Source organism: Aquarana catesbeiana, linkage group LG07 (genome assembly GCF_042186555.1).
Source record: "Aquarana catesbeiana isolate 2022-GZ linkage group LG07, ASM4218655v1, whole genome shotgun sequence".
Classification (NCBI taxonomy): Eukaryota; Metazoa; Chordata; class Amphibia; order Anura; family Ranidae; genus Aquarana; species Aquarana catesbeiana.
In genome coordinates this window covers 40,187,253-40,211,719 of record NC_133330.1, presented here as the reverse complement: position 1 = coordinate 40,211,719, position 24,467 = coordinate 40,187,253, and the positions used below count along the sequence as shown (strand labels likewise).

At 43.9% G+C, this 24,467-nt stretch overlaps 1 protein-coding gene across 1 annotated transcript in view; it reads right to left on the bottom strand.

Annotated features, from left to right (window-relative positions):
- Window positions 1-20,121, bottom strand: part of LOC141102963 (protein SHQ1 homolog) — a gene marked incomplete at its 5' end in the record, with an annotated part of 135,807 nt that extends 115,686 nt beyond the window's left edge. Inside the window, 2 exon segments of the mRNA XM_073592030.1 lie at window positions 4,409-4,563; window positions 20,009-20,121. Coding sequence (XP_073448131.1) covers window positions 4,409-4,563; window positions 20,009-20,121 — 268 coding nt within the window.
- Between the last annotated feature and the right edge of the window lie 4,346 nt (window positions 20,122-24,467).

The window sequence follows — 24,467 nt, the reverse complement described above, 5'->3', positions numbered from 1 at the left end:
TACACACGGTCGGACTTTGTTCGGACATTCCGACAACAAAATCCTAGGATTTTTTCCGACGGATGTTGGCTCAAACTTGTCTTGCATACACACGGTCACACAAAGTTGTCGGAAAATCCGATCGTTTTAAACGCGGTGACGTAAAACACGTACGTCGGGACTATAAACGGGGCAGTGGCCAATAGCTTTCATCTCTTTAATTATTCTGAGCATGCGTGGCACTTTGTCAGTCTGATTTGTGTACACACGATCGGAATTTCCAACAATGGATTTTGTTGTCGGAAAATTTTATCTCCTGCTCTCCAACTTTGTGTCGGAAAATCCGATGGAAAATGTCCGATGGAGCCCACACACGGTCGGAATTTCCGAAAACACGCTCCGATCGGACATTTTCCATCGGAAAATCCGACCGTGTGTACGGGGCATAAGACTTTGTGTCCCTCAATGGACGAGAAAGGAAATACATTAATTGCACATATAATCTTATGGGAAAAATGTTGTTTTAGTGAATGGTCTGGTGACAGGGTCTCCTTAAATGTTTTTATAGATTACAGTTCATGTCTTCATACAGTGCCTTGAAAAAGTATTCATACCCCTTGAAATTTTCCACATTTTGTCACGTTACAACCAAATAACGTAAATGTATTTTATGTGATAGACCAACACAAAGTGGCACATAATTGTGAAATGGAAAGAAAATGATAAATGGTTTTCAATATTTTATTACAAATAAATATCTAAAAAAAGTGTGGAGTGCATTTGTATTCAGCCCCCTTTACTCTGATACCCCTAACTAAAATCTAGTGGAACCAATTGCCTTCAGAAGTCACCTAATTAGTAAATAGAGTCCACCTGTGTGTAATTTAATCTCAGTATAAATACAGCTGTTCTGTGAAGCTCTCAGAGGTTTGTTAGAGAACCTTAGTTAAACATCATCATGAAGGCCAAGGAGAACGCCAGACAGGTCAGGGATAAAAAGCTGTGGAAAAGTTTAAAGCAGGGTTAGGTTATAAAAATATCCCAAGCTTTGAACATCTCACGGAGCACTGTTCAATCCATCTTCCGAAAATGAAAAGAGTATGACACAACTGCAAACCTACCAAGACATGGCCGTCCACCTAAACTGACAGGCCGGGCAAGGAGAGCATTCATCAGAGAAGCAGCCAAGAGGCCCATGGTAACTCTGGAGGAGCTGCAGAGATCCACAGCTCAGGTGGGAGAATCTGTCCACGGGACAACTATTAGTCGTGTACTCCACAAATCTGGTCTTTAAGGAAGAGTTGCAAGAAGAAAGCCATTGTTGAAAGAAAGCCATAGGAAGTCCTGTTTGCAATAAAGCCATGTGGGAGACACAGAAAACACGTGGAAGAAGGTGCTCTGGTCAGATGAGACCAAAATTGAACTTTTTGGCCTAAAAGTAAAATGCTATGTGTGGTGGAAAACTAACACTGCACATCACCCTGAACACACCATCCCCGCTGAGAGACATAGTGGTGGTACCATCATGTTGTGGGGATGCTTTTCTTCAGCAGGGACAGGGAAGCTGGTCAGAGTTGATGGGAAGATGGATGGAGCCAAATACAGGGAAATCTTAGAAGAATGACTTGAGACTGGAGTGGAGGTTCACCTTATAGCAGGACAACGACCCTAAAAATACAGCCAGAGCTACAATGGAATGGTTTAGATCAAAGCATATTTATGTGTTAGAATGGCCCAGTCAAAATCCAGACCGAAATCCAATTGAGAATATGTGGCAATACTAGAAAATTGCTGTACACAGATGCTCTCCATCTAATTTGACAGAGCTTGAATCATTTTGCAAAGAAGAATGGGCAAAAATGTCACTGTCAGAGAGCTTACCTTGATGGACGCTGATGTGCAAGATCCTGTGGTCGCTGGTGTTCGGGCACATGTGCAGCGTTTGGCGTCAATCAGCCTATTTAGGATGGCTGAGCACTCTACTCGGTGCTGCCTGATCATCAGCTACCTCTGCCTTGCTCCTGTTACCCGTACCTGTGTTCCTGATCTCCTGACAAACCCGGCTTGCTACTCGGATACCCCTGATTTCTGCCTGCACCTGACCTTAGCCTGTTTGACTCCGCTTCTGCCTGCTCCTCTGTACCTTGCTGCCCACCTGTTGCCGAACCCTGCCTGCACCCTGACCTGCCTGCTCTACTCCAGCTCAGCACCCGTTTGCCGGTGTTCCAGCCTACATACCTGCTGTTTAAGGACTGCATACCTTCCAGCATCTGGATCTTACTGCCAGGATCTCATACCATTCCGCACTCCTGTGCCTCCTGTTTATTCTACCAGGGGCCACGAGTCGGACACGTAAGGGAGACCACCCTCTGCCCAAGTGGACTCACCGGTCAGGTACGTAGAAGTCTGATAGTTACTCTCTAGATGTGCAAAGCTGGTATAGACATTAGGGGTGCTGAAATTAATTGTTGCATCGATGCATCGCGATTCGGGTGGCATTGATGCATACGACCGGAAAATCGATTAACTGGTGACATCATCCCGACTTGCCCCGCCCCTCCCGGGAGAGCGCTCCGAGTGTATTGTTAAAATTACTGTGTTTTAATAAATGCCGTATTACAATCAATGAAGTGCCCCGCTGTATGTGCTTTTTGAAAAAATATGGAACTTCATACCTAATTTCACAGTACAATACACCCTGCTCATGTGACTGCCCTGCTAGGCCCGCCCGCCTCTCTCCTCTGTCTCTCCTGTCTCTTTCGCGGGGCGGGGCTGAGAATTCCCCGCTGACGTCAGGAGAGACATGAGTCGTGAGAGGAGAGAGGCGGGGCGGGCAGGGCAGTCACATGAGCAGGATGTATTGTACTGTGAAATTCGGTATGACGTTTCATATTTTTTTTACGCACATACAGCGGGGCACTTCATTAATTGTAACACGGCATTTATTCAAACACAGTAATTTTAACAACAGTAAGTAGAGTATAAATGTGTTTGTACTCTACTTACACCTCATGCTCCGTGCTGACAGTTCCCTGGGCTTCCCCTTTGCACATTCCACTGTTAACTCCTAGTGTGCTGGAAGGTGCAAACAGGAATGCCAAGGAACGGTCAGCACCAGTGGCGGCCCGTGCATTGTGTTGGGGGGGGGGGGGGGTTAGTGATGGCTGCATTTGACAGGCACAAGTGGCTGCATTTCACGGGCACAAGTGGCTGCATTTGGTGGAGAAGGTTCAGTATTTTTCAGTTTGTTTGCGTCCCCCCAAAAATTTTGAGCACCAGCTGCCACTGGTCAGCACAGAGACAGTACAGGGAACTTCACAGGGCTGTTTGTCAGCTGTGGATTGTAATCCCTCCTGACCTCCCAGCAGCAGTGTGTGTGAATGTCTGTACCCTGTAGTGCACCATATTAGTGCACTTTTTAAAGGGACTGAGGTTATTTTTAGTTCAAAGCAGAGTTCCAGTCATTTTTTTGTTTAGTAAAAGTCAGCAGCTACAAAAAAAGTGTATCTTCTGACTTTTAATGAAAAGACACTCACCTGTTCCACAATCCAGCAACGTGGCCACCCAAACCCTCCCTTCTCTCTCCTGCCTGTCCACGGCGCTGGCAATACTACTGTGGGCATCCGGCTGTGACAGCTTGCAGCTTCACAGCCGGATGCGCATGTCTCACTGCACTGTCCTGCATAGCCAGGCAATCTTTTGGGACCTACTCGTCGGTAATCACGATGCATCACGGAATCGAATCGTGAGACCAGTGAAGATGCGCACCCCTAATAGACATCCCCAAAAAGACTTGCAGCTGTAATTGCACTGAAAGGTGGTTCTACAAAATATTGCAAAAGGAAATTGAAAAGCATTTAGCATTTTCTTTCCACTTCACAATTATGTGCCACTTTGTGTTGGTCTATCATATAAGATCCCAATAAAATACATTTACGTTTTTGTAACATGACAAAATGTTGAAAATTTCAAGGGGTATGAATACTTTTTTCAAGGCACTGTATCATATCTTAACTCCTCCACATTCGTTTTTTAGAGTTTGCGCATGACTATTGGACAAGCCTTTTCTTACTGGTTTTGGTCACAAAATAGGGTCTTTAATTGGTTTCGCCATTCTGCTTGAGCACCACAAATGCCATCCTGAAACTTCTGTCCTGTACTCTTATAGTTCTCAAAGCTGTTCTGAGCCAGCAAGACTGGCGGTTGGCTGCTCACTATCGGGTTAATCTACTGCGAAGCGCTTCTAACAGCAGAGTAGAAGCTGATCCTTTCAGAGAGAGAAACTCATTTTTCACCTGTCAGATTATTGCTCATTCCCCGTCTGCACGCCTCGCCTGTCAGAGAGGCCGGCTGCTCCCCATAATACAGGACTATTACGGCGGAATCCTCCAGACAGAACGCAGAGAGGGGAAAAAAAAAATCCACTTACATTTCTCTCTCCTTCAGTGACACGGGTTTCATAGCAGTATGCCAGAAGCACATCGATCAGACCTAGGTACGCCAGCTGCTCCGCTCTCTTATCCAGCAGATAGGACTTGTTGGTGAATTTTCTCAGCTGCTCCTTCTCCTTCTCTGTAAACGTGACTGCGCAGGGTGGAAAGGGGAAAATTTTAATTTTGGCCATTGAAAATTTGGCTCAGTAAGTTTTGACAATTACTCAGGTGCCCATTTATAGACCAAACATAAAACGACAAGATGGAAAACACTAAGCTATCCCAAAAGAAAAACAAAATTGCACTTTATGAGGTTAGAAGGAGGCTTTGATCTGCAATATGCAGTTCTCACCCCCTACAGTGCTCATAAACTGTATACAGAAAATACCGGAAAGTATTCACAGCACTTCACTTTTTCCACATTTTATTATGTTACAGCCTTATTCCAAAATGAATTAAATTCATTATTTTCCTCAAAATTCTATAAACAATACCTCATAATGACAACGTGAAAAAAGTTTGTTTGAAATCTTTGCAAATTTATTAAAAATTTTAAAAAAATTAAAATCACATGTACATAAAGTATTCACAGCCTTTGCTCAATACTTTGTTGAAGCACCTTTGGCACCAACTACAGCCTCAAGTCTTTTTGAGTATGACGCTACAAGCTTGGCACACCTATTTTTGGGCAGTTTCTCCCATTCTTCTTTGCAGGACCTCTCAAGCTTCATCAGGTTGGATGGGGAGCGTCGGTGCACAGCCAATTTTCAGATCTCTCCAGAGATGTTCAATCAGATTCAAGTCTGGGCTCTGGCTGGGCCACTCAAGGACATTCATAGAGTTGTACCGTAGCCACTCTTTTGTTATCTTGGCTGTGTGCTTAGGGTCGTTGTTCTGTTGGAAGATGAACCTTTGCCCCAGTCTGAGGTCCAGAGCGCTCTGGAGCAGGTTTTCATCAAGGATGTCTCTGTACATTACTGCATTCATCTTTCCCTCGATCCTGATTAGTCTCCCAGTACCTGCCACTGAAAAACATCCACAGCTTGATGCTGCCACCACCGTGCTTCACTTGGTACTGGCCAGGTGAAAAACGGTGCCTGGTTTCCTCCAAACATGACACTTGCCATTAAGACCATAGAGTTCAATTTTTGTTTCATCAGACCAGATAATTTTGTTTCTCATGGTTTGAGAGTCCTTCAGGTGCCTTTTGGCAAACTCCAGGCGGGCTGTCATGTGCCTTTTACTGAGTGGCTTCCGGCCCTTCTCCCCCGATCGCTCAGTTTGGCTGGGTAGCCTGCTCTAGGAAGAGTCCTGGTGGTTCCAAACGTATTCCATTTACAGATAATGGAGGCCACTGTGCTCAATGGGTCCTTCAATGCTGCAGAAAATTTTCTGTACCCTTCCCCAGATCTGTGCCTCTATACAATCCTGTATTGGAGGTTTACAGACAATTCCTTGGTTTGTGCTTTGACATGCACTGTTAACTGTGGGACCTTATATAGATAGGTGTGTGCCTTTCCAAATCATGTCCAATCAACTGAATTTACCACAGGTGGACTCCAATCAAAGTTGTAGAAACATCTCAAGGATGATCAGTGAAAACAGGATGTACCTGAGCTCAATTTGGAGTGTCATGGCAAATGCTGGGAATACTTATGTACTAGGGCTGGGGAAAAAAATCGATTTAAATCTTGAATCGAGTTGAGAGGTCAAATCGATTCAAAATTTAAGCAAATCGATTTTTTTAGATTTTTTTTTTTCACTGCGCCGGTCCTGAGGCGCTGCGGGCATGAGTTTTTAGGCGAGGCCGCGGCTTCGGCCTGGTCCGCGGCTTCAGCCGGACGCCCCGGAATAGGCCGAAGCCGCAGCCTTGCCTAAAAACTCATGCCCGCAGTGCCTCAGGACCGGCGCCGACACCGCACCGGTCCTGAGGAGCTGCAGGCAAGGAGTTTTTAGGTGAGGCCGCGGCTTCGGCCTAGTCCGCGAGGCCGGACGCCGTGGACTAGGCAGAAGCTGCAGCCTCGCCTAAAAGCTAATGCCCGCAGCGCCTCAGGACCTGAGCGGTTTCCAAAGCAAAGAAAAACGATTCGAATCGAGTTTTTTTTTAAGCGAATCGAAGATTTTTTTTTTTTTTTTTTAAGAAAATCTCCCAGCCCTATTATGTACATGTGATTTTTTTTGTTTTTTTATTTTTAATAAATTTGCAAAGATTTCAAAATAACTTCTTTCACGTTGTCATTATGGGTTATTGTTTGTAGAATTTTGAGGAAAATAATGAATTTAAATTATTTTGGAAAAAGGCTTTAACTGGAAAAAGTGAAGTGCTGTGAATACTTTCCAGATGCACTGTACACCCTCCTTTTCTAGCACAGCCACATATACTTTCCCCACCTTCATAGCAGTGAATTGTACAGATCGATCAGCCTGTCACCAAGGGTCCCATATATACAGTTCCATCCATCCACCGCAGGAGACATGCATACAGTTCTCCCCACCCCCTCTAACAACTATAATCCTGGCTCTATTGGCCTTTGTTGGTGGTACAGTGTTTATGGTTATGCCCAGAGCTTATTTTCAGCTTAAACATGGCAAAATTCCATTCCACAACACCCAGCACAGATCCTGTGCTCAGCGCTATCTACTGTTTCTTATTAAAACACAGAAGCCTGGCTCCTGGTGCCCAGATCCGACACCTCCACCCAAAAGATCTCGCTGCCGTTGCTGGTCAATGAGGAGAGGTGGAGGCGCAAGTGTGGATCAATACAAGCCTTCATGCTTTTTGAAGAGGTAAACAAGGCAGTGGAGGGTGTTGGGGGTGGGTATGCAAAGGTGTGGGTTTGCCAAGGTCAGAGCTGAGAAGGGGTGCAACGGTAAGGAGCTGTGGAAGAGAAGTGCAGAGTTGGGCTGTGGACAGGGGTTTGCCATGTCCAGAGGTGAGCTGTAAAACAGGGGAAAGGGTGTGGGGGGTGCCGTGTTCCACAGGTGAGTTGCGAGTTGGGAACAGGTAGAGGGTGCCGAGGTGTACCGCGGACAGGGGGTGCCGAGGTGTACCGCGGACAGGGGGTGCTAAGGCTCGCCACAGACAGAGGACATCGAATTGCGTCGAGCACAAGGGGGAAGTGGAGCACCGCGGACAGGGGGTGCAGAGGTGTACCACGGACAAGGGGGAAGTGGTGCACCACGGACAGGGGGTGCAGAGGTGCACCGCGGACAAGGGGGAAGAGGTGTGCCATAGGAAGGGGGTGCCAAGATGCGCCACGGACAGGGGGTGCTGAGGTGCGTCGTGGACAAGAGGGAAATGGTGTGCCGCAGACAGGGGGTGCTAAGGTGCGCTGAAGTGCACTGAGGCCAAGGGGGAAGTAGTGCGCCATGGATAGGGGGTGCAGCAGTGCCCTGTGTACAAGGGGTGCAGAGGTGAGATGTGGATGGTTGTCGACGTGGGTGCAGAGGTGAGCTATGGATGGGGGTGCAGAGGTGAGCTGCAAACAGAGGGGTGCAGAGGTGAGTTGTGGATGGGGAGTGCAGAGGTCAATTGTGGACAGGGGGTGCAAAGATGGGTTGCAGACTGTTATAGATGGTGGGGTGCACCTACTTCTCATAGGAGCAACTGGTGTGCAACCTTAGGAAAAGGAATGCGCTTCTGCAACATCTGACAGTTGAGGCACCAATAAATAACGGCATGGGGAAGAAAGTATCACTTCCAAACAGGGGTCACTTGTCTGAGAAGGGGATCTTAGAAATTAAAGTGATCTAGTACTTTGTCAGTGCAAAGTAACAGGTTACAAATTTGATAAGAAAAATGGTGTTTAGTAATTCATGCTCATTCCCCAATTTGGGATAATTCTATGACTGAAAACCAACAGCTAAATACTAAATACTTATGGGACAGACCCCAAACAAAATAACAGTCACTAAGAAGAATCACAAAGCTTTGTATGAAATATTCAATGCTTTATTCTAGATTATCAAAAAATATAATAATAATAAAAATAAAAATAAATCCAGAAAAATCTATAAACCATCACCTTTAAAAGCATCTACGACACCTCTTTCACGCCTATACCCTGATGTATAAATGATTTAGCCCTGGCTTATGCAATATGCTCACAAAATGTTGCACACACTGTGCATGCATAACATTTGAGCACCACTGCGAACCAAGATCAAATCTGTTGAAATATTGGCTATGCTGTAATACAGGGATATGCAATTAGCAGACCTCCAGCTGTTGCAGAACTACAATTCCCTGACAGCCACAAGCATGACGGGACTTGTAGTTTTGCAACAGCTGGAGGTCCGCTAATTGCATATGCCTGCTGTAATAGGTTACCCTGCTAGCATGCTCTCATCAACCCTCTGCTGCTGACCTCTAGTTCCCCTTTGCTCTCATATAAAACACATAGTACTTCTATGTATGGGGAGAATGTGACACTGTCCCCTTGGCTAAGTGGCCATTAGCCAGGCATGATGTCTTTTTTAATTTTGTCAAATTAATTTTAGCTCTGTATAGGCCATGACTGAGCAGAGGTGAAGCCCTTTTTCAGGTTGCTCCAGGAGTGTGTCCAATGGGACATAGGAAAGGTAAATATAGGCAGTAAAGGGGCAGGTTGTTAAGTGAACCTGTCACTATGCCTTTAATGGAAAGGTCAACAAGACCTATCAATTCTTTCCTCAAGTAGGTTTGGTCAGGCAACAATGGCCAGGGCCAGGGAAGGCTTACAGATGTAAGGTGTATGGAAGAGCAAGCTTATGGCAGAGCCATTTCCTAGTGATTGTCCCAGCACTATCCCATAGGGACAGGGAGAGCCCTCAGCCATGTGTAGGCTCCAACTAGAGTGACTTGCATTTCCTTACTATGTGGTTTATATAATAAATATATTTTATTTAAGTACAAGAATATGACAAACGTTGGATAAAAACATATTTAAACTGTCTATATAATTGTTATGCTGCTATTGTGAGAATATAACCCCAACCATTTCAATATATGTAATCGATAAACCAGCTATTAAAACTGAACTTCAGTCATTTTTTCATTTTTCAATATATTAAGTCTTTTGCTCTTGTTGTTTTAAAGTGGATGTAAACCCGATTCATGAAAATTGAGCTGGGCAGATATATCTGCAGTGTTCACTTATCTCTCTTCAAAGCCCTAAGTCCCGTGGCTTTCTCCTGCTCTGTTCTTCTGTAATCAGCATTATAACTTCTGACAAGTTCTGTCAACTGTCAGAAAACCAGCCAGAAATTTGTGTCAGGGTGGGTGTTATAAATAGATTAGCAGAAAGATGGTCAGTTCACAGGACAGCTCTGCAAGTCTCTGCCTATGAGGAGAGGGTGCGTGTGCCTTTCCTCCAATCAACTGTCTCACAGTGTATGGTAGGACTCCCCTCCCCCTGCTGGAACAGGAAGATAAAGTTCTAACAGGACATGCACTTTCTTAAGAATATATAAAACTGAAGACTGCAGATATACATGTAAAGCTTATGTAGGGAGATTTGTTTAATCTCTGTGCATCATCTGAGGCTGTTCACTTCACTGGGTATAGGAGAGGGTTTACATCCACTTTAACTTTGGATAGTAAAACTGTCATGGGTATGCAGTAATACACACAAACACACCATCAAGCAATCTTGCCTGTTTTCAGGGCAAGGTAAAGAATTCTATCTGCAAGCTTTATATAACATAGGTTTGTGTGCTTATGAGGCAATTGAAAACACATGGACAGTCCATGAAACACACAAAATGCAAATCCACCCAATGTAGACACAGAACTTCAAAAGTGGGTACACCTGTTAAGGATGTTCTTAACCACTTGCCGCCCGCCATATAGCAGAATGACGGTGGCAACGTGGTTTCAACATCCTGACTGGGCGTCATATGACGTCCTCAGGATATTAAGCCGCTGCGCACCCCCGGGGGCGCACATTGCGGCGATCGTTGTTGCAGGGTGTCAGTCTGACACCCCGCAACACCGATCTAGGTAAAGAGTCTCTGACGGAGACTCTTTACCACGTGATCAGCCGTGTCCAATCACGGCTGATCACGATGTACATAGGAAGAGCCGGTGATCGGCTTTTCCTCACTCGCGTCTGACAGACGTGAGTAGAGGAGAGCCGTTCGACTGCTCTCCTGACAGGGGGGGTCTGTGCTGATTGTTTATCAGCACAGCCCCCTTCGGATCCCGCCCAGGGCCACCATCATGCCGCCCAGGACCACAAGGATGGCCATCCACACTGGACCACCATGCCCCCCTAGACCCCCAGGGAAACACTAATCTGTGCCCAGGCAGCTGCTAATCAATGCCCAGGCAGCTGCCAATCAGTGCTCACTAACAATGCCTACCACTGCCACCAGTGATGCCTATCGGTGCCTCGTATCAGTGCCCATCAGTGCCACCTATCAGTTCCTATCAGTGCCCAGCAGTGCCGCCTATCAGTGCCACCCATAAGAAACCATCTTAGCAGCCTTTCAGTGCCCAGTGTCACCTATCAGTGCTCATCAGTGCCCACCAGTGCCACCCATGAGTGCCCATCAGTGCCGCCTATCAATGCCACATACCAGTGCCCATCGTCAGTGCCTGCTCATTGGTGCCACCTCATCGGTGCCACCTTATCAGTGCCTGTCAGTGCCGCCTTATCAGTGTCCATCACTGAAAGAGAAAACTTACTTATTTACAAAATTTTATAACAGAAACAAAAGCAAAAGTTTTATTTTTTTCAAAATTTTTCGGTCTTTTTTTATTTGTTTAGCAAAAAATAAAAACCGCAGAGGTGATCAAATACCACCAAAAGAAAGCTCTATTTGTGGGAACAAAATGAATTAAATTTAGTTTGGGTACAATGTTGTATGACCGCGTAATTGTCATTCAAACTGCGACAGCGCTGAAAGCTGAAAATTGGTCTAGGCAGGAAGGTGAATAAGTGCCCTGTATTGAAGTGGTTAAATTACTAACCCAAAAAACACACTCTCTGAGCATGCCCAGAAAAATGCCAAGTGCTGTTCCCACACAAAAAGTAAAAAAAACAAAAAAAAACAAAAACAAAGTCCCTGAGCATGCCCAGACCAACCCAAATGCAGCTAGCACAAAATAAGCCACCCCCTGTCCAAAATTAAGCACATCATCCAGCATGCTACAAACAAAGAGCCTTACATGGGCAAAAGTTATACAACAAATACCATTGCAGTCTATGGGAACTGACTTGTTAATTTTACAAGTCCCCACTTGACTGGCTTATATTCTAGTAATTGGCCTTAAAATGGGTATGGGGGCCCAGGTCCCACCCTGAGGGACATATATCAATGTCACCAATTTGGACAACCCCAAAAACGAAACAAGAAGAAGTGCCTTTAAAAATGCAAAATTGCTTAAAAGCTAGTAACTTGAGGGGGGCTCACTCTGCCTGTAAAGTGGTGCATCTGTAGCATGTATCCAAAATGCTGCTTCAAAGATGTACGGCTGTAGAGAAAAGTTACAAATCTACATTGCAGCTGCAAAATTTTAACCCCCCCAAAAAAGCCTGCCCCCCCCCCCCCCCCCAATACATACAAGGCCATTTGGGTCTGTTATGGCTTAAAGTGAGAACCCCCACGTGAAAAATACCACCCCATATTAAAAAAAATATTGTGCACCCCCCCCCCCAACACACGCATTAACAAACCCCTAGCCAAACACACAGCAAGCCAGCCCATGAAAGGGGGGAGGATGCTTGGGGGCAGGAGGGGCTTGGGCACCCCAAAAGTCAACCACTTTGTTCCCATATTCAGGGGGACTAGGGCATCTTCCACACAACATTGGGCTGGGGTTATGGGGGGGGGGGGGCTGCAGACAGGGGGCTTTACGGAATGTGGAAAGCTCCTTTAAAACTAGTGAGTACAATGTGCTTTGTGGTTAGTATTGGGCTGAGCCCAACATGCCCCAAAGGCAGCCAGCTATGTTGAGTGCATGTGGCCTTGTATGGCTCAGGAGGGGGTTGGGCGCCTTGCCCCTTTCCTAGCTGGCCCTGTTGTATACTCTGAAAAAGGATGTGGTTTGGATTGGTGAAGGCAGCTCACAGCCTTTTGAGAATGGAGTGGAGTGTGGAGTTCCCTTTAAAAGCAAAAGCTAGCCCATGGAAATCCAAGGGATTAGAGGGGAAGAGACAAGAGCATTGGAGAAGAGTGTGGAGTTCCCCTTTAAAAGCAAAAGCTAGCCCAAGGAAATCATATGCATTAGATGCATTGATGGATAAGGCATCAGCCTCCAGAGCTGAAGATTGTGGGTTCAAGTCCCATCTGGGTCAGTGCTTATGTTTCAGTTAAATGCCCTTCTAGGAGGAGCTAGAGGAGTGAGAGTCTTTTTACATCATTTTAAACAAGGTCCATGTCACATGTTGGCAACGTAACATGCTAACATGACCTGTGTGCACATCTCCTTAAAAAAAATACATAAAGGTGAACCAGCGTAAAAAAAGTGTCAAGATTAGAGGCGCACCTGTTCAACCCATGCAATTGCATGTACATTGCTTAAAATTTACTAAGATTTTGGCCGCACAGTGAACAAACTCATGTGAATGAGCACAACAGCCGCTTGCTCATGCGCACTGCTTACAATGATCTCACGTAGTCCTAAACGTACTTGTGGGCACAGCAGGCTTTCTCTGAAAAAGTTACTTTTTCATTCTATTTTGGGCAATTGTTACCAAACTTCCTCACATCACCCCCATAATATTTGCACCTCCATCTTCTGATAATATTGAATTGGAGATGCCGTGCGCCATGTCCATAGTGGCGCACAGATTGCATTCTCCCGTGTGCACCGCGTCGTAAATATGGAAATGTGCGTTGCGCCTCTACTGATGCCGCACGGCTTTAGTAAATCACCCCCACAGTCTTCAAAGAAAATTGTGAGTCTCTCACCAATATCAACTGGCTGTTAAAGATTGAGGACTTTTTCAATGAGCTCCAATCACTGCTCCACTGAGTCGTTTCAATCACAGGCACATCTTGCCACGGAGTGTGTGATAAGCGAAGGGGGAGGAAGGGAAAATGCTTCTCATAGTATGATATGTTCAAACAGGCAATTAATAAAAGCAACAAAGATTTCCACTCACAAATTCCAAGTGCCCGCCTGGCACTAAGGATGACACGCTCAGCTCAGATTAGATGATCGTTACATACCAGGTTATATCACATAACACGGGCTACGACCATACACCATGCAATGTTTATCAGCGTTCCTGTCTCACTCAACCTACCTTTCGTCTGGTTGACTTCTTCACGGAGTGGCAGGATAAATTTTAATTGTATTCATTAATTTTGAGAATATTTGATGTCATAGTTTATATATGTAGATTTTGCACATACACATTGCACTTTAGATTGGTGATAACAATATATACCACTTATATAATTATTTATCCATTAAATATTATTGATTTATTCACATATATAATCAGTTCCACTGCATGTTTGCACAGTGTATAAATTACACATTTATTTGCACACAATAATGTATGATTATAGACATATTCAACAGATTTAATATTATATTGAGGACTATAGTCTATGCCTCAGTATATGGCAGACCTGCTCTAATCTTGCTCTAAATTTGATCCTTCCAATTATGACATCATGCACAGCTCTCTCTCTCTTGTGAGAGTTTTCCAGGAAAGGAGGGGGGGGTGGTGAGTCATAAGAGGGCCAATGAGAGTTGCAGGGCTGCAGAGCTGGAGGTGTGCCTCTGTGTCTGTGTAAATCCAGGAAGTGAACAGGCAGCAGCTTCGGCTGCCCACAGTTAAAATGGATGCAGCCAGACTCGGTGGAAGGAGATTTCTGCAGCATATTTGGCAAGTACAGAATCACAATAATATATATATATATATATATATATATATATATATATATATATATATATTATATATATATATATAAAATAATATGCAAAGTGGTTGGAGGGAAGCTTCAGAATGGCAAAGATATGTTTATTACAAATTATATGGAGCAGACTGCAGTTCCTCTTTCAGCTGTAGACCTGTAACAATACCATTAAAGCAGCTTCTGTAAATTGTGAGCTTACGGAAGCGGCTTTAACCTATGCCAATGCTGTTTGGTATTGTTACAGGTCTACAGTTTAATAGCTGGTTTATCGATTGCATATATTGAATTGGTTGGGGTTATACCCTCACAATAGCAGCTTAACAATTATATAGACAGTTTTAATATGCTTTTATCCAATGTTTGTCAAATTCTTGTACCTAAATAAAATATTTTTTTTTATTTTATAAGGTTTGGTGCCTAAAAAGTCCATGTTTCTTTCCTCCACACATATTTTCCACTAATTAGGATGTGGCTCCCCATACTTTATTTATGCACTCACAGAACCACCCTGTGATGGTGTAATGTTCAAGTATCTAGTGTTTGATAGTAGCCCTGGGTACGGAGTTTATGGATTAGTAAAAGGTAAACATTTTCATACATTTAATTACTCTGTGGTTTAGCATAAAAAGAAGGGGGGATTATGCTGCTGGGGTGAGGGACATTAAAGTGACACTAAATGATATCCTTATTCTCCAAAAATAAATCCATACACATCCACTACTTGATGTCCCTGTAATCAATTTTTCATTAAATGGATGCTTCCTGTCTCCTTGTAATATCCTCTGTGAGTTCCCAAACCTCTCCTTTTCCTGCTCACTTCCACAAGCAGTGCGTGTTAGCTGTGGTCATTTGCACTGCTCTAAGTACATTATAAATTCCATAGTCCATCTCGAAAAAGAGCAAGAGAGGGTGGCTACATTCTTACATACAATGGGACAATGGTGAATGAACGTAGCCACCCTCTAACAGGAAGTCAGATCACAGCAGCAAAGAAAAGGAATTTGGAAATTCAGGGGAGGCCGAGAGCAATAGCAGGGACTTTTTATAGTTAAAGTGGTTGTAAACCCTTTCATATACAGTACCCAGTAAAGTGACTGGCCTCAGGAGATACAGAGAGATAAAACAAATCCTCCTACATAAGTTGTGCCTGTTTATCTGCAGTCATCTCTTCGCTACAGCCATTCAAAGTGAGTTTACACAGGATCTCTCAGCTCATAGAAGAGGCGGAGGGCTGAAGTTACATCAGTGAGGAGAGTTCAGAGAGCTAATTGAAGTGAAGGGACACCCCCCGCCCTTCACACAGCACACAGGAACAGAGCTGAGGCTTGAGGTGTCTCCTGTCACCCTTTTTCTCTTGGTGTCAGGAAAACTTGTCAGTGACGCATGATGATAGCAGAGGAACAAGGCAGCGGACAGAAATGACACTTAGGGCCGGTTCACATTGGTCCGATATGTGCTCCGACTTCCAGAGCACAAGTCACATGACATGTCGTGTCGGTCCGACTTTGAAAATGCTTCCTGCACTACTTTGGTCCCACTTGGGCACAATCTCAGCCCATTAATTTTAATTGAATTCAAGATCATCATCTTAACCACTTCCATACCAGGCACTGAAAAAAAAAAAGTCGACCGCCTAGGCTCTGAAGAAAGGGGTGCGCCCCTGAAACGCGTCAGCCGTTCAGCCTTCTGGGGTGCCATCTGATACCTCCCGTCATCGGGTCCTGTCTGCAGGTGCCAAGGGATGCAGTTTGACTGATAAGAAAAGCCTATATTTACGCTCGTTGTGAGTAGAACCATTGCTTTTACATATTTTTAATAAAACTTTTATATCGGTAAGGCACTAGATCGGTGCGCCCTCTTTTTTCTTGTTTTTGTCATTTTGCTTGAACAGATTCAATACTCTCTCTGAGCCAATGACCTGAAGCAAGTATGCAGTTTAGATGTTTTTGCTTCGGTCTGACTTTCCTGACCTGCTTGCTTTGATTCAGGACAATGTATCAGATCAGAAACCAGCAATAGCCAAGCAACCAGCATCTTCAGTAACAGCAGCCGCCATACTTTTTCTCATTATGGTGCTATTTTGCAGTTACTCACCAAAAGCATAAAAAGACCTCGGTGATACATCGGAATGATGAAGACATGACATCACTGGCTCCAATTAACTGGTTTTACTAAACCTTATTTATATGACTTTCTTTTACAGGAATTTATTTGTACAACGTCCTAGGAGGAATCCCTGGATAGAACTCAGCGAAGTTTATACTTTACACAATAATTCACTCTGGGTATTATAAGTCGCATTTGATTTTCATGACCTGCCGACCCATGATTATATAAAGTCATGGCTTTCCTAAGGACCTGTAACGTCATTAAAAAACAATGATGTGATGTAAAGGTCAGCGCTCCTCCAGAGTACACAGCTCCATCCATACTCTCCCGATGTTGAAATTTACCATTCCTGACATAAGAGTTGAACTTCAGGCTAACAGCTAAATATTCGGCTGAATTCCATATATTATCTGCTAAATGATTTTAATTTTCTCCAGCTAGTCCTAACATTTGTTAGTGACAAGTTGGTCACCTCCCTTTTTTATACTGTATTTCAGCAACATAGCCTTGTCCCCTCCTTTACCTTAACCTGTGATTGGACAGTGAAGGAAGAGCAACAAACGGATTAGGTCAACATACTGCTTTCTCCTTCTGTCAGCATGTCCCTGATCAGCATCTGTGAAAGCAGAGGATTGGCTTAGAGCAGGAGTCTGCAAACTACAGTCCACGGGCCACATCAAGCCTATGCAAGATTTTATCCAGCAAGTGGTAAAGCTAGCCGGCCATACTGTAGATGGATCGAATCTTGGCCAGTTCAGCTGGGACTGGTCCAGATTCAATTTATGTATGTATGAGCAGGCTGGTTGTACTGAAGTCGATCCATCGATCGACTTCAGTACAAGCAGCCTATCGGATGTTTTGTATGCGATTACTGCTAGTGGCTATAGCCGCCAGCAGTAATCCTCGTCTTCTGCCTGCAGGAAAGGCTCCTCACCAGCAGAACACAATAGCACTGAAATAGGGATTCCCCCATCAACAATGACTGTAGTGATGGAGGAAACAAAGGATTTTCTTTCCTGCAAACCATGGTTTCAGGAAATAAAATCGCATTAAGTATGGCTTACCTATGGGTCAGTGGTGCATCTTCAGACGCAGTGCACAGACTCAGAATCCAGATGAATCGGTCTCTGCTTCTGATTGGGCCCATGATGCAAAGGGGGACTCTGATTGGGACCCTGACATACAGTGGATATAAAAAGTCTACACACCCCTGTCTGGGGGTCTATGTCTGGGTTATGGGGTGGAGTGGCAAGATGGAATTCTTTTCTTACAAAGAAAAACATCTGAGCCCGGCTAAATTTTTCAAAAACACATATGAAGTCTCCCAAAAGGGAAAGTGTGTCATGGTCTGATGAAACCAAGGTCGAACTTTTTGGCCATAATTCCAAAAGATATGTTTGGCGCAAAAACAACACTGCACATCACCAAAAGATAACCACACATACAGTGAAGCATGGTGGTTGCAGCATCATGCTTTGGGGCTGTTTTTCTTCAGCTGGAACAGGGGCCTCAGTCAAGGTAGAGGGAATTATGAATAGTTCCAAATACCAGTCAATTTTGGCACAAAACCTTCAGGCTTCTGCTAGAATGCTGAACATGAAGAGGAACTTCATCTTTCAGCATGACAACGACCCAAAGCATACATCCAAATCAACAAAGGAATGGCTTTCACCAGAAGAAGATTAAAGTTTAGGAATGGCCCAGCCAGAGCCCAGACCTGAATCCGATTGAAAATCTGGGGGTTGATCTGAGGAGGGCTGTGCACAGGAGATGCCCTCACAATCTGACAGATTTGGAGTGTTTTGCAGAAAGTGGGCAAATATTGCCAAGTCAAGATGTGCCATGCTGATAGACTCATACCCAAAAAGACTGAGTGCTGTAATAAAATCAAAAGGTGCTTCAACAAAGTATTAGTTTAAGAATGTGCACACGTATGCAACCATATTATTTTGTTTTTTTTATTTTTACTCCACCCACCCCCAAAAGATTTCAGTTTGTTTTTCAACAATTTATAGGTCACATTAAAGATGGAAAAAGTTCTGAAATTATTTATCTTTGTCTAATTTTAACAGGAGTTTGTAGTCTTTTTATAACCACTGTAAGGGGGAGCTCTGATATGCAGGGAGGGCTCCAAAGATTCTGATGTGAACTGAGGTGGAAGAAGAAATCAGTATACATACCTTTTTTGAAGCGGCTCCGGTCCAGTCTCCAGTGGCAAAAGCTCTGCGGAGGAAACGGCCGACAATGGCTGGGAAATTAATGGGAAGCGACGTCACCCATAGACTTACTATGGGGCTTCCGTTGTCGGCTGCCTCCTCTGCACCTGCCTACACAACGAGGCTGCCGTTGACATCTCAGCGTGGGACGGGACCAGAGCGGCTTCAGAAAAGGTATGAATACAGATTTCTTCTTTGCAGGGCATATAGGTTAGTGTTAGATCGTGGATGTCTAAAGATGTAGTGATTTTAGGGTTAGGCTGGACTTCTAATTTAACCAAAAATTAGGATTTACTGTGTTAGAGGGAACATCCAGAAAATGTTAATTGTGCCCAAGCAACACCCTGAAAATTCAAATTTTTTTGTAGAATTCCTTCTGTAAAAAAGCAGTGCATTTCCTGTGCCCAGATCGTCCTGTGTCTTGAGCCCCATAGCCGTATATCTGCAGCAAGAGATCATCTATAGCACTGCTGCCTTGGACAGATGGCTTCATGAGATTTGGGGAACGATTTGGTGATGTCACTGCTTGTGCCCCTCATTGTCCTCCTTGCTGGAGAGAAAGCTGTACCTGATGACCTGCAATGGAAGAATCTCCTTGCTTCAGCTTCCTTCATTCTGTGGATCTGTGATTTCTCCACCCTTCCTGTTGCTTCTTGAATTTTCCACCACCGGTCATCAGGAGACCAGTTCTGACATTGGGAAGCAAGTCTTGTCGCTACCCAGATTGCGACACACAGAGAAAAAGAGGAATATTAAACCAATAATGGGAAAAAGATCAGCTGCAGATAAACCACAGGAAATACTAGGGACTAGTCCTTTCCCTTTTTGGCCACATCTTTCACAGCTCAGGTCCTCAATAAAGAGTACATACGCCTTTTCACGAAAAATTAAAAGTTGAACTAACTCCAAATATCCTGGTCACCCCTCCAGACCTCTCTGCAAATAGCATTCACGATGATGTGTGCTGCCAGTGTAGCAGTCCATATTCCCCAATACACAGCACCCATCAGAATTAATCAGTATCCACCAGAATGCTTGCAATGTTATGTGTGTGATCATGTGACCAAGCTGACTAATGAGAATTGCCGCTTACGTATGGAACACCTTCCCAAAAGAAGCCTCAGATGTGCTTCTCATTGGTCAGCATGGTCATGTACCTGTGCTGACCAATGAGCGCTTGCCATTGCAAGCATTATGATGGATGCTCACTCCGAGGGTGTGTATTGCACAATACGGTGCTATACTGGCAGCGCTGGAAATTAAGTTTGCTACATGTAGCAGGGCTAGGAGCGGTGACCAGAATATTTGGAGTTAGTTACTTACCCTTTAAATATGTTATAGGAAACCCGTCTGCTTAAATACATTTCTGCTCCTCCTTTGCACTGCTGCACCAACACGTTCCCCTGACTATCTTACCTCCTTTGTCCTCGCTTTCTGGGGAAACGTTTGCGGTTCTATGCTGTATCTCCTCCCACCAGGTTTTGTACTTCAGCAACTGTTTAATAGCATCGTCTTCAAAGAGGTCGGCTCTGCAAGAAACAACAACGTCCTTTCAACCGTGTACAGTCAGCAAAACGCTTAACAAAAAAAAAAAAAAATCAGAAGCAGCCTTGAATGAACTCTGATGTAAAGAAAAACCAGAACACCGTTTTAAAACACCAAATTAAAAAGGAAAGTTTTTGTTTTCCGCTTTAGGCACAGATGTTTTCTGGCAATTTAACCAGTTGCGCTCCATCCAGCCATTTTAGCTAAAGGATGATTTTCGAACTAATAGCTTTGTAAGTATTTATGATACAGAAGCGACACTTTTTGGGGGGGTTCAAAGAAGGCTTTCTTTAGGTGGTATTTTCTTTAAAGTGTTAATCACTTTCTAATATAACCCTTTGCCGCTGTCCTTTCAAATTGCCTCTGATGCTGGAGACCAGTAAGTGGGGCTCGGGATCATGCACTCACTGTGATTGGCTTGCAGTAATGATGTAAATAGGGATCCCTGCCTCCCAGCTGTCAATGGTGGGTACTTGAAGGTGAGCGGTCCTTGACAGCTCGTCAACTGTTCCTGGGACACTGAATGAGTATAGTGACACACATCTGCAGCAGCTCGGTACTGAAAGTGGTTGTAAACCTCAGACATGAAATATGAACAAAGCATATCCTTCTATAATGTGTACTTGTCTCAACCCAAAGCACTACAGTGCCTTGAAAAAGTATTCATACCCCCCTTGAAATTTTCCACATTTTATCATGTTACAACCAAAACGTAAATGTATTTTATTGGGATTTTATGTGATAGATCAACACAAAGTAGCACATAATTGTGAAGTGGAAGGAAAATGATAAATGGTTTTCAATATTTTTTACAAATAAATGTGAAAAGTGTGGGGTACATTTGTATTCAGCCCCCGATTCAATACTTTGTAGAACCGCCTTTCTCTGCAATTACAGCTGCAAGTCTTTTTGGGGATGTCTCTACCAGCTTTGCACAACTAGAAATTTTTGCCCATTCTTCTTTGCAAAATATCTCAAGCTCTGTCAGATTGGATGGAGAGCGTCTGTGAACAGCAATTTTCAAGTCTTGCCACAGTTTCTGGATGTTTGGACTTTGACTGGGCCATTCTAACACATGAATATGCTTTGATCTAAACCATTCCATTGTAGCTCTGGCTGTATGTTTAGGGTCGTTGTCCTGCTGGAAGGTGAACCTCCGCTCCAGTCTCAAGTCTTTTGCAGACTCTAACAGGTTTTCTTCTAAGATTGCCCTGTATCCATCTTCCCATCAACTCTGACCAGCTTCCCTGTCCCTGCTGAAGAAAAGCATCCCCACAACATGATGCCGCCACCACCATGTTTCACGTTGGTGTGTTCAGGGCGATGTACAGTGTTAGTTTTCCGCCACACATAGCTTTCTGCTTTTAGGCCAAAAAGTTCAATTTTGGTCTCATCTGAGCAGAGCACCTTCTTCCACGTTTGCTGTGTCCCCCACATGGCTTCTCCCAAACTGAAAAAAGGGACTTCTTATGGCTTTCTCTAAACAATGTCTTTCTTCTCGCCACTCTTTCATAAAGACCAGATTTGTGGAGAACACGACTAATAGTTGTCCTGTGGACAGATTCTCCCACCTGAGCTGTGGATCTCTGCAGCTCCTCCAGAGTTACCATGGGCCTCTTGGCTCTTCTCTGATGAATGCTCTCCTTGCCCGGCCTGTCAGTTTAGGTGGACGGCCATGTCTTGGTAGGTTTGCAGTTGTGCCATACTCCTCCCATTTTCGGATGACGGATTGAACAGTGCACCATAAAATGTTCAAAGCTTGGGATATTTTTTTTTATAACCTAATCCTGCTTTAAACTTCTCCACAACTTTTTCCCTGACCTGTCTGGTGTGTTCCTTGGCCTTCATGATGCCGTTTGTTCACAAGTTTCTCTAACAAACCCCAGAGGGCTTCATAGAACAGCTGTATTTATACTGAGATTAAATTACATACAGGTGGACTCTATTTACTAATTAGGTGACTTCTGAAGGCAATTGGCTCCACTAGATTTTAGTTAGGGGTATCAGAGTAAAAGGGGGCTGAATACAAATGCATGGCACACTTGTCACATATTTATTTGTAGAAAATTTTTAAAACCATTCATCATTTTCCTTCCACTTCACAATTATGTGCCACTTTGTGTTGGTCCATCACATAAAATCCCAATAAAATATATTTATGTTTTTGGTTGTAACATGACAAAATGTGGAAAAATTCAAGGGTTATGAAAACTTTTTCAAGGCACTGTAAGTGTCATTTCTTTCTGCTGCTTCTTTCGTCTACTATGAGCATGAGTCACTTCTGACACGTTTTCCTGACACCAAGAGAAAAAAGGTGACAGAGGAGGGATCTCCAGCACGCAGCCTGTGATTGACAGCCTCAGCTCTGCTCGTGTGCGCTACGTGAAGGGGGTGGTGGTGGTGGTGGGGGGGGGGGGGTCCCATTTTTTCAATTAGCTCTCAGAGCTCTCCTCACGGAGCTCTGCAGTGTGTAATTTCAGCTCAGACAAGCTTTATAAATTCTGGACTTTGAACAGCTGTAGAAAAGAGAAGACTGCAGATAAAAAGTTGCAACTTATGTAGGAGGATTTGCTTCATCTCTGTATCACCTGAGACCAGTCAGCTCACTGGGTTTGAGTAAAGGTTTACTTCCACTTTAACCACTTGCCGACCACCTTCCGCATATATACTGCGGCAAGGCGACTCGGTTGCGCAAACTGATGTACCTGTATGTTGGTCCATGAATGTGGTAGCGTGGGCACGCGCACGCTGCCGTTGGCCTCGATGTCTGCCGGGCCACCCGCAATCATGCTACAGAGAGAAAAAACGGGGATCTGCCTATGTAAACACAGCGGATCCCTGTTCTGTCAGGGTAATATACTGAGATCTGCTGTTCCTAGTAATCAGGAACAGCGATCTCTGTGTTGTCAGTAAGCCCATCCCCCACACAGTTAGAACACACCCAGGGAACGCAGTTAACCCCTTTATCGCCCCCTAGTGTTAACCCCTTCCCTACCAGTGTCATTTATACATAGATCATTGCATTTTTTTTTTTTTTTTTTTTAGCACCGATCACTGTAATAATGTCACTGGTCCCCAAAAAAGTGTCACTCGGGGTCAGATTTGTCCGCCACAATGTCGCAGTTCTGCTAAAAATCACAGATTGCTGCCATTACCAGTAAAAACAATAAAAAATAAATAAAAGCCCCTAAATCTATCCCTATTTTGTAGACGCTATAACTTTTGCACAAACCAATCAATATACGCTTATTGCGATTTTGTTTACCAAAAATATGTAGAATACATATCGGCTTAAACTTTTTTTTTTTTATTGGATGTGTATTATAGCAGAAAGCAAAAAAATATTGTTTTTTTTTTTTAAGTTTTTGTTTTTTGTTTATAGCGCAAAAAATAAACGCAGAAGTGATCAAATACCACCAAAAGAAAGCTCTATTTGTGGGGAAAAAAAGGACATCAATTTTGTTTGGGTACAGCGTTGCACGACCGAGCAATTGACAGTTAAAGCGACGCAGTGCCGTATCGCAAAAAATGGCCTGGTAATTAAAGGGGTAAATGCTTCCGGGGCTGAAGTGGTTAAGCCAACTCATGCTGCTGCAAAGTGTTGTTGCCAGTGAAAAGAGTTAAAAAAAAAAAAAAATTAAAAAATGGAAAAAGCCTTTTTCCTACTCTGTGACTGCAGTTTATATTAAAACTAGCATAAATCAGCTTGCCAGCAATACAAATTTTTGGTGGTGTTTTCCTTGAAGCATTCAGAAAACAAAAGTAAATCTCTGGTATATTTGTGGATTTAATTATAATTTTTTTTTGAAAGAGAGAAAACATGAAAAAGGAAAGATGAACAGATGAGGAGACGAGGCAGTCGGGAAGAGTGAATGATGTCACCAGCATCCGAGGAGAATTCCTCTGGTGTCACATCAAGCAGATTAAAAGGGAGTCAGACAGCGGTGCAGGTTGGTGGAGCCAGGCTGCAGCTCAGCTAGTGATATATGAACAGAGCGCTCTGCAAGGTACTGGATATGTACAATGTAACACGGCACGATGCAGAGCACTGTAGCCATAGTGCACGGAGAACGAAGGAGGGACAATGAGAGATCCAGAAAGAAGAAAAGACACTGGATGAGGATAACAAAATAACACTAAAAGGGTAAAAAGCATGGACTAAAGTGACCGAGGAGACTGGAGCAAAAGATAAAGAGCAATAAATACGGTGGATTCACAGCGCCAGGAAAAATATGACAAAGTGGTAGGAGAGGAGAAAATAATAAAAAAGGAAGGTCTACAAAACAGAGAAGAAAGAGGAATACACATAGGAGAAGGAAGGAAGGATGAA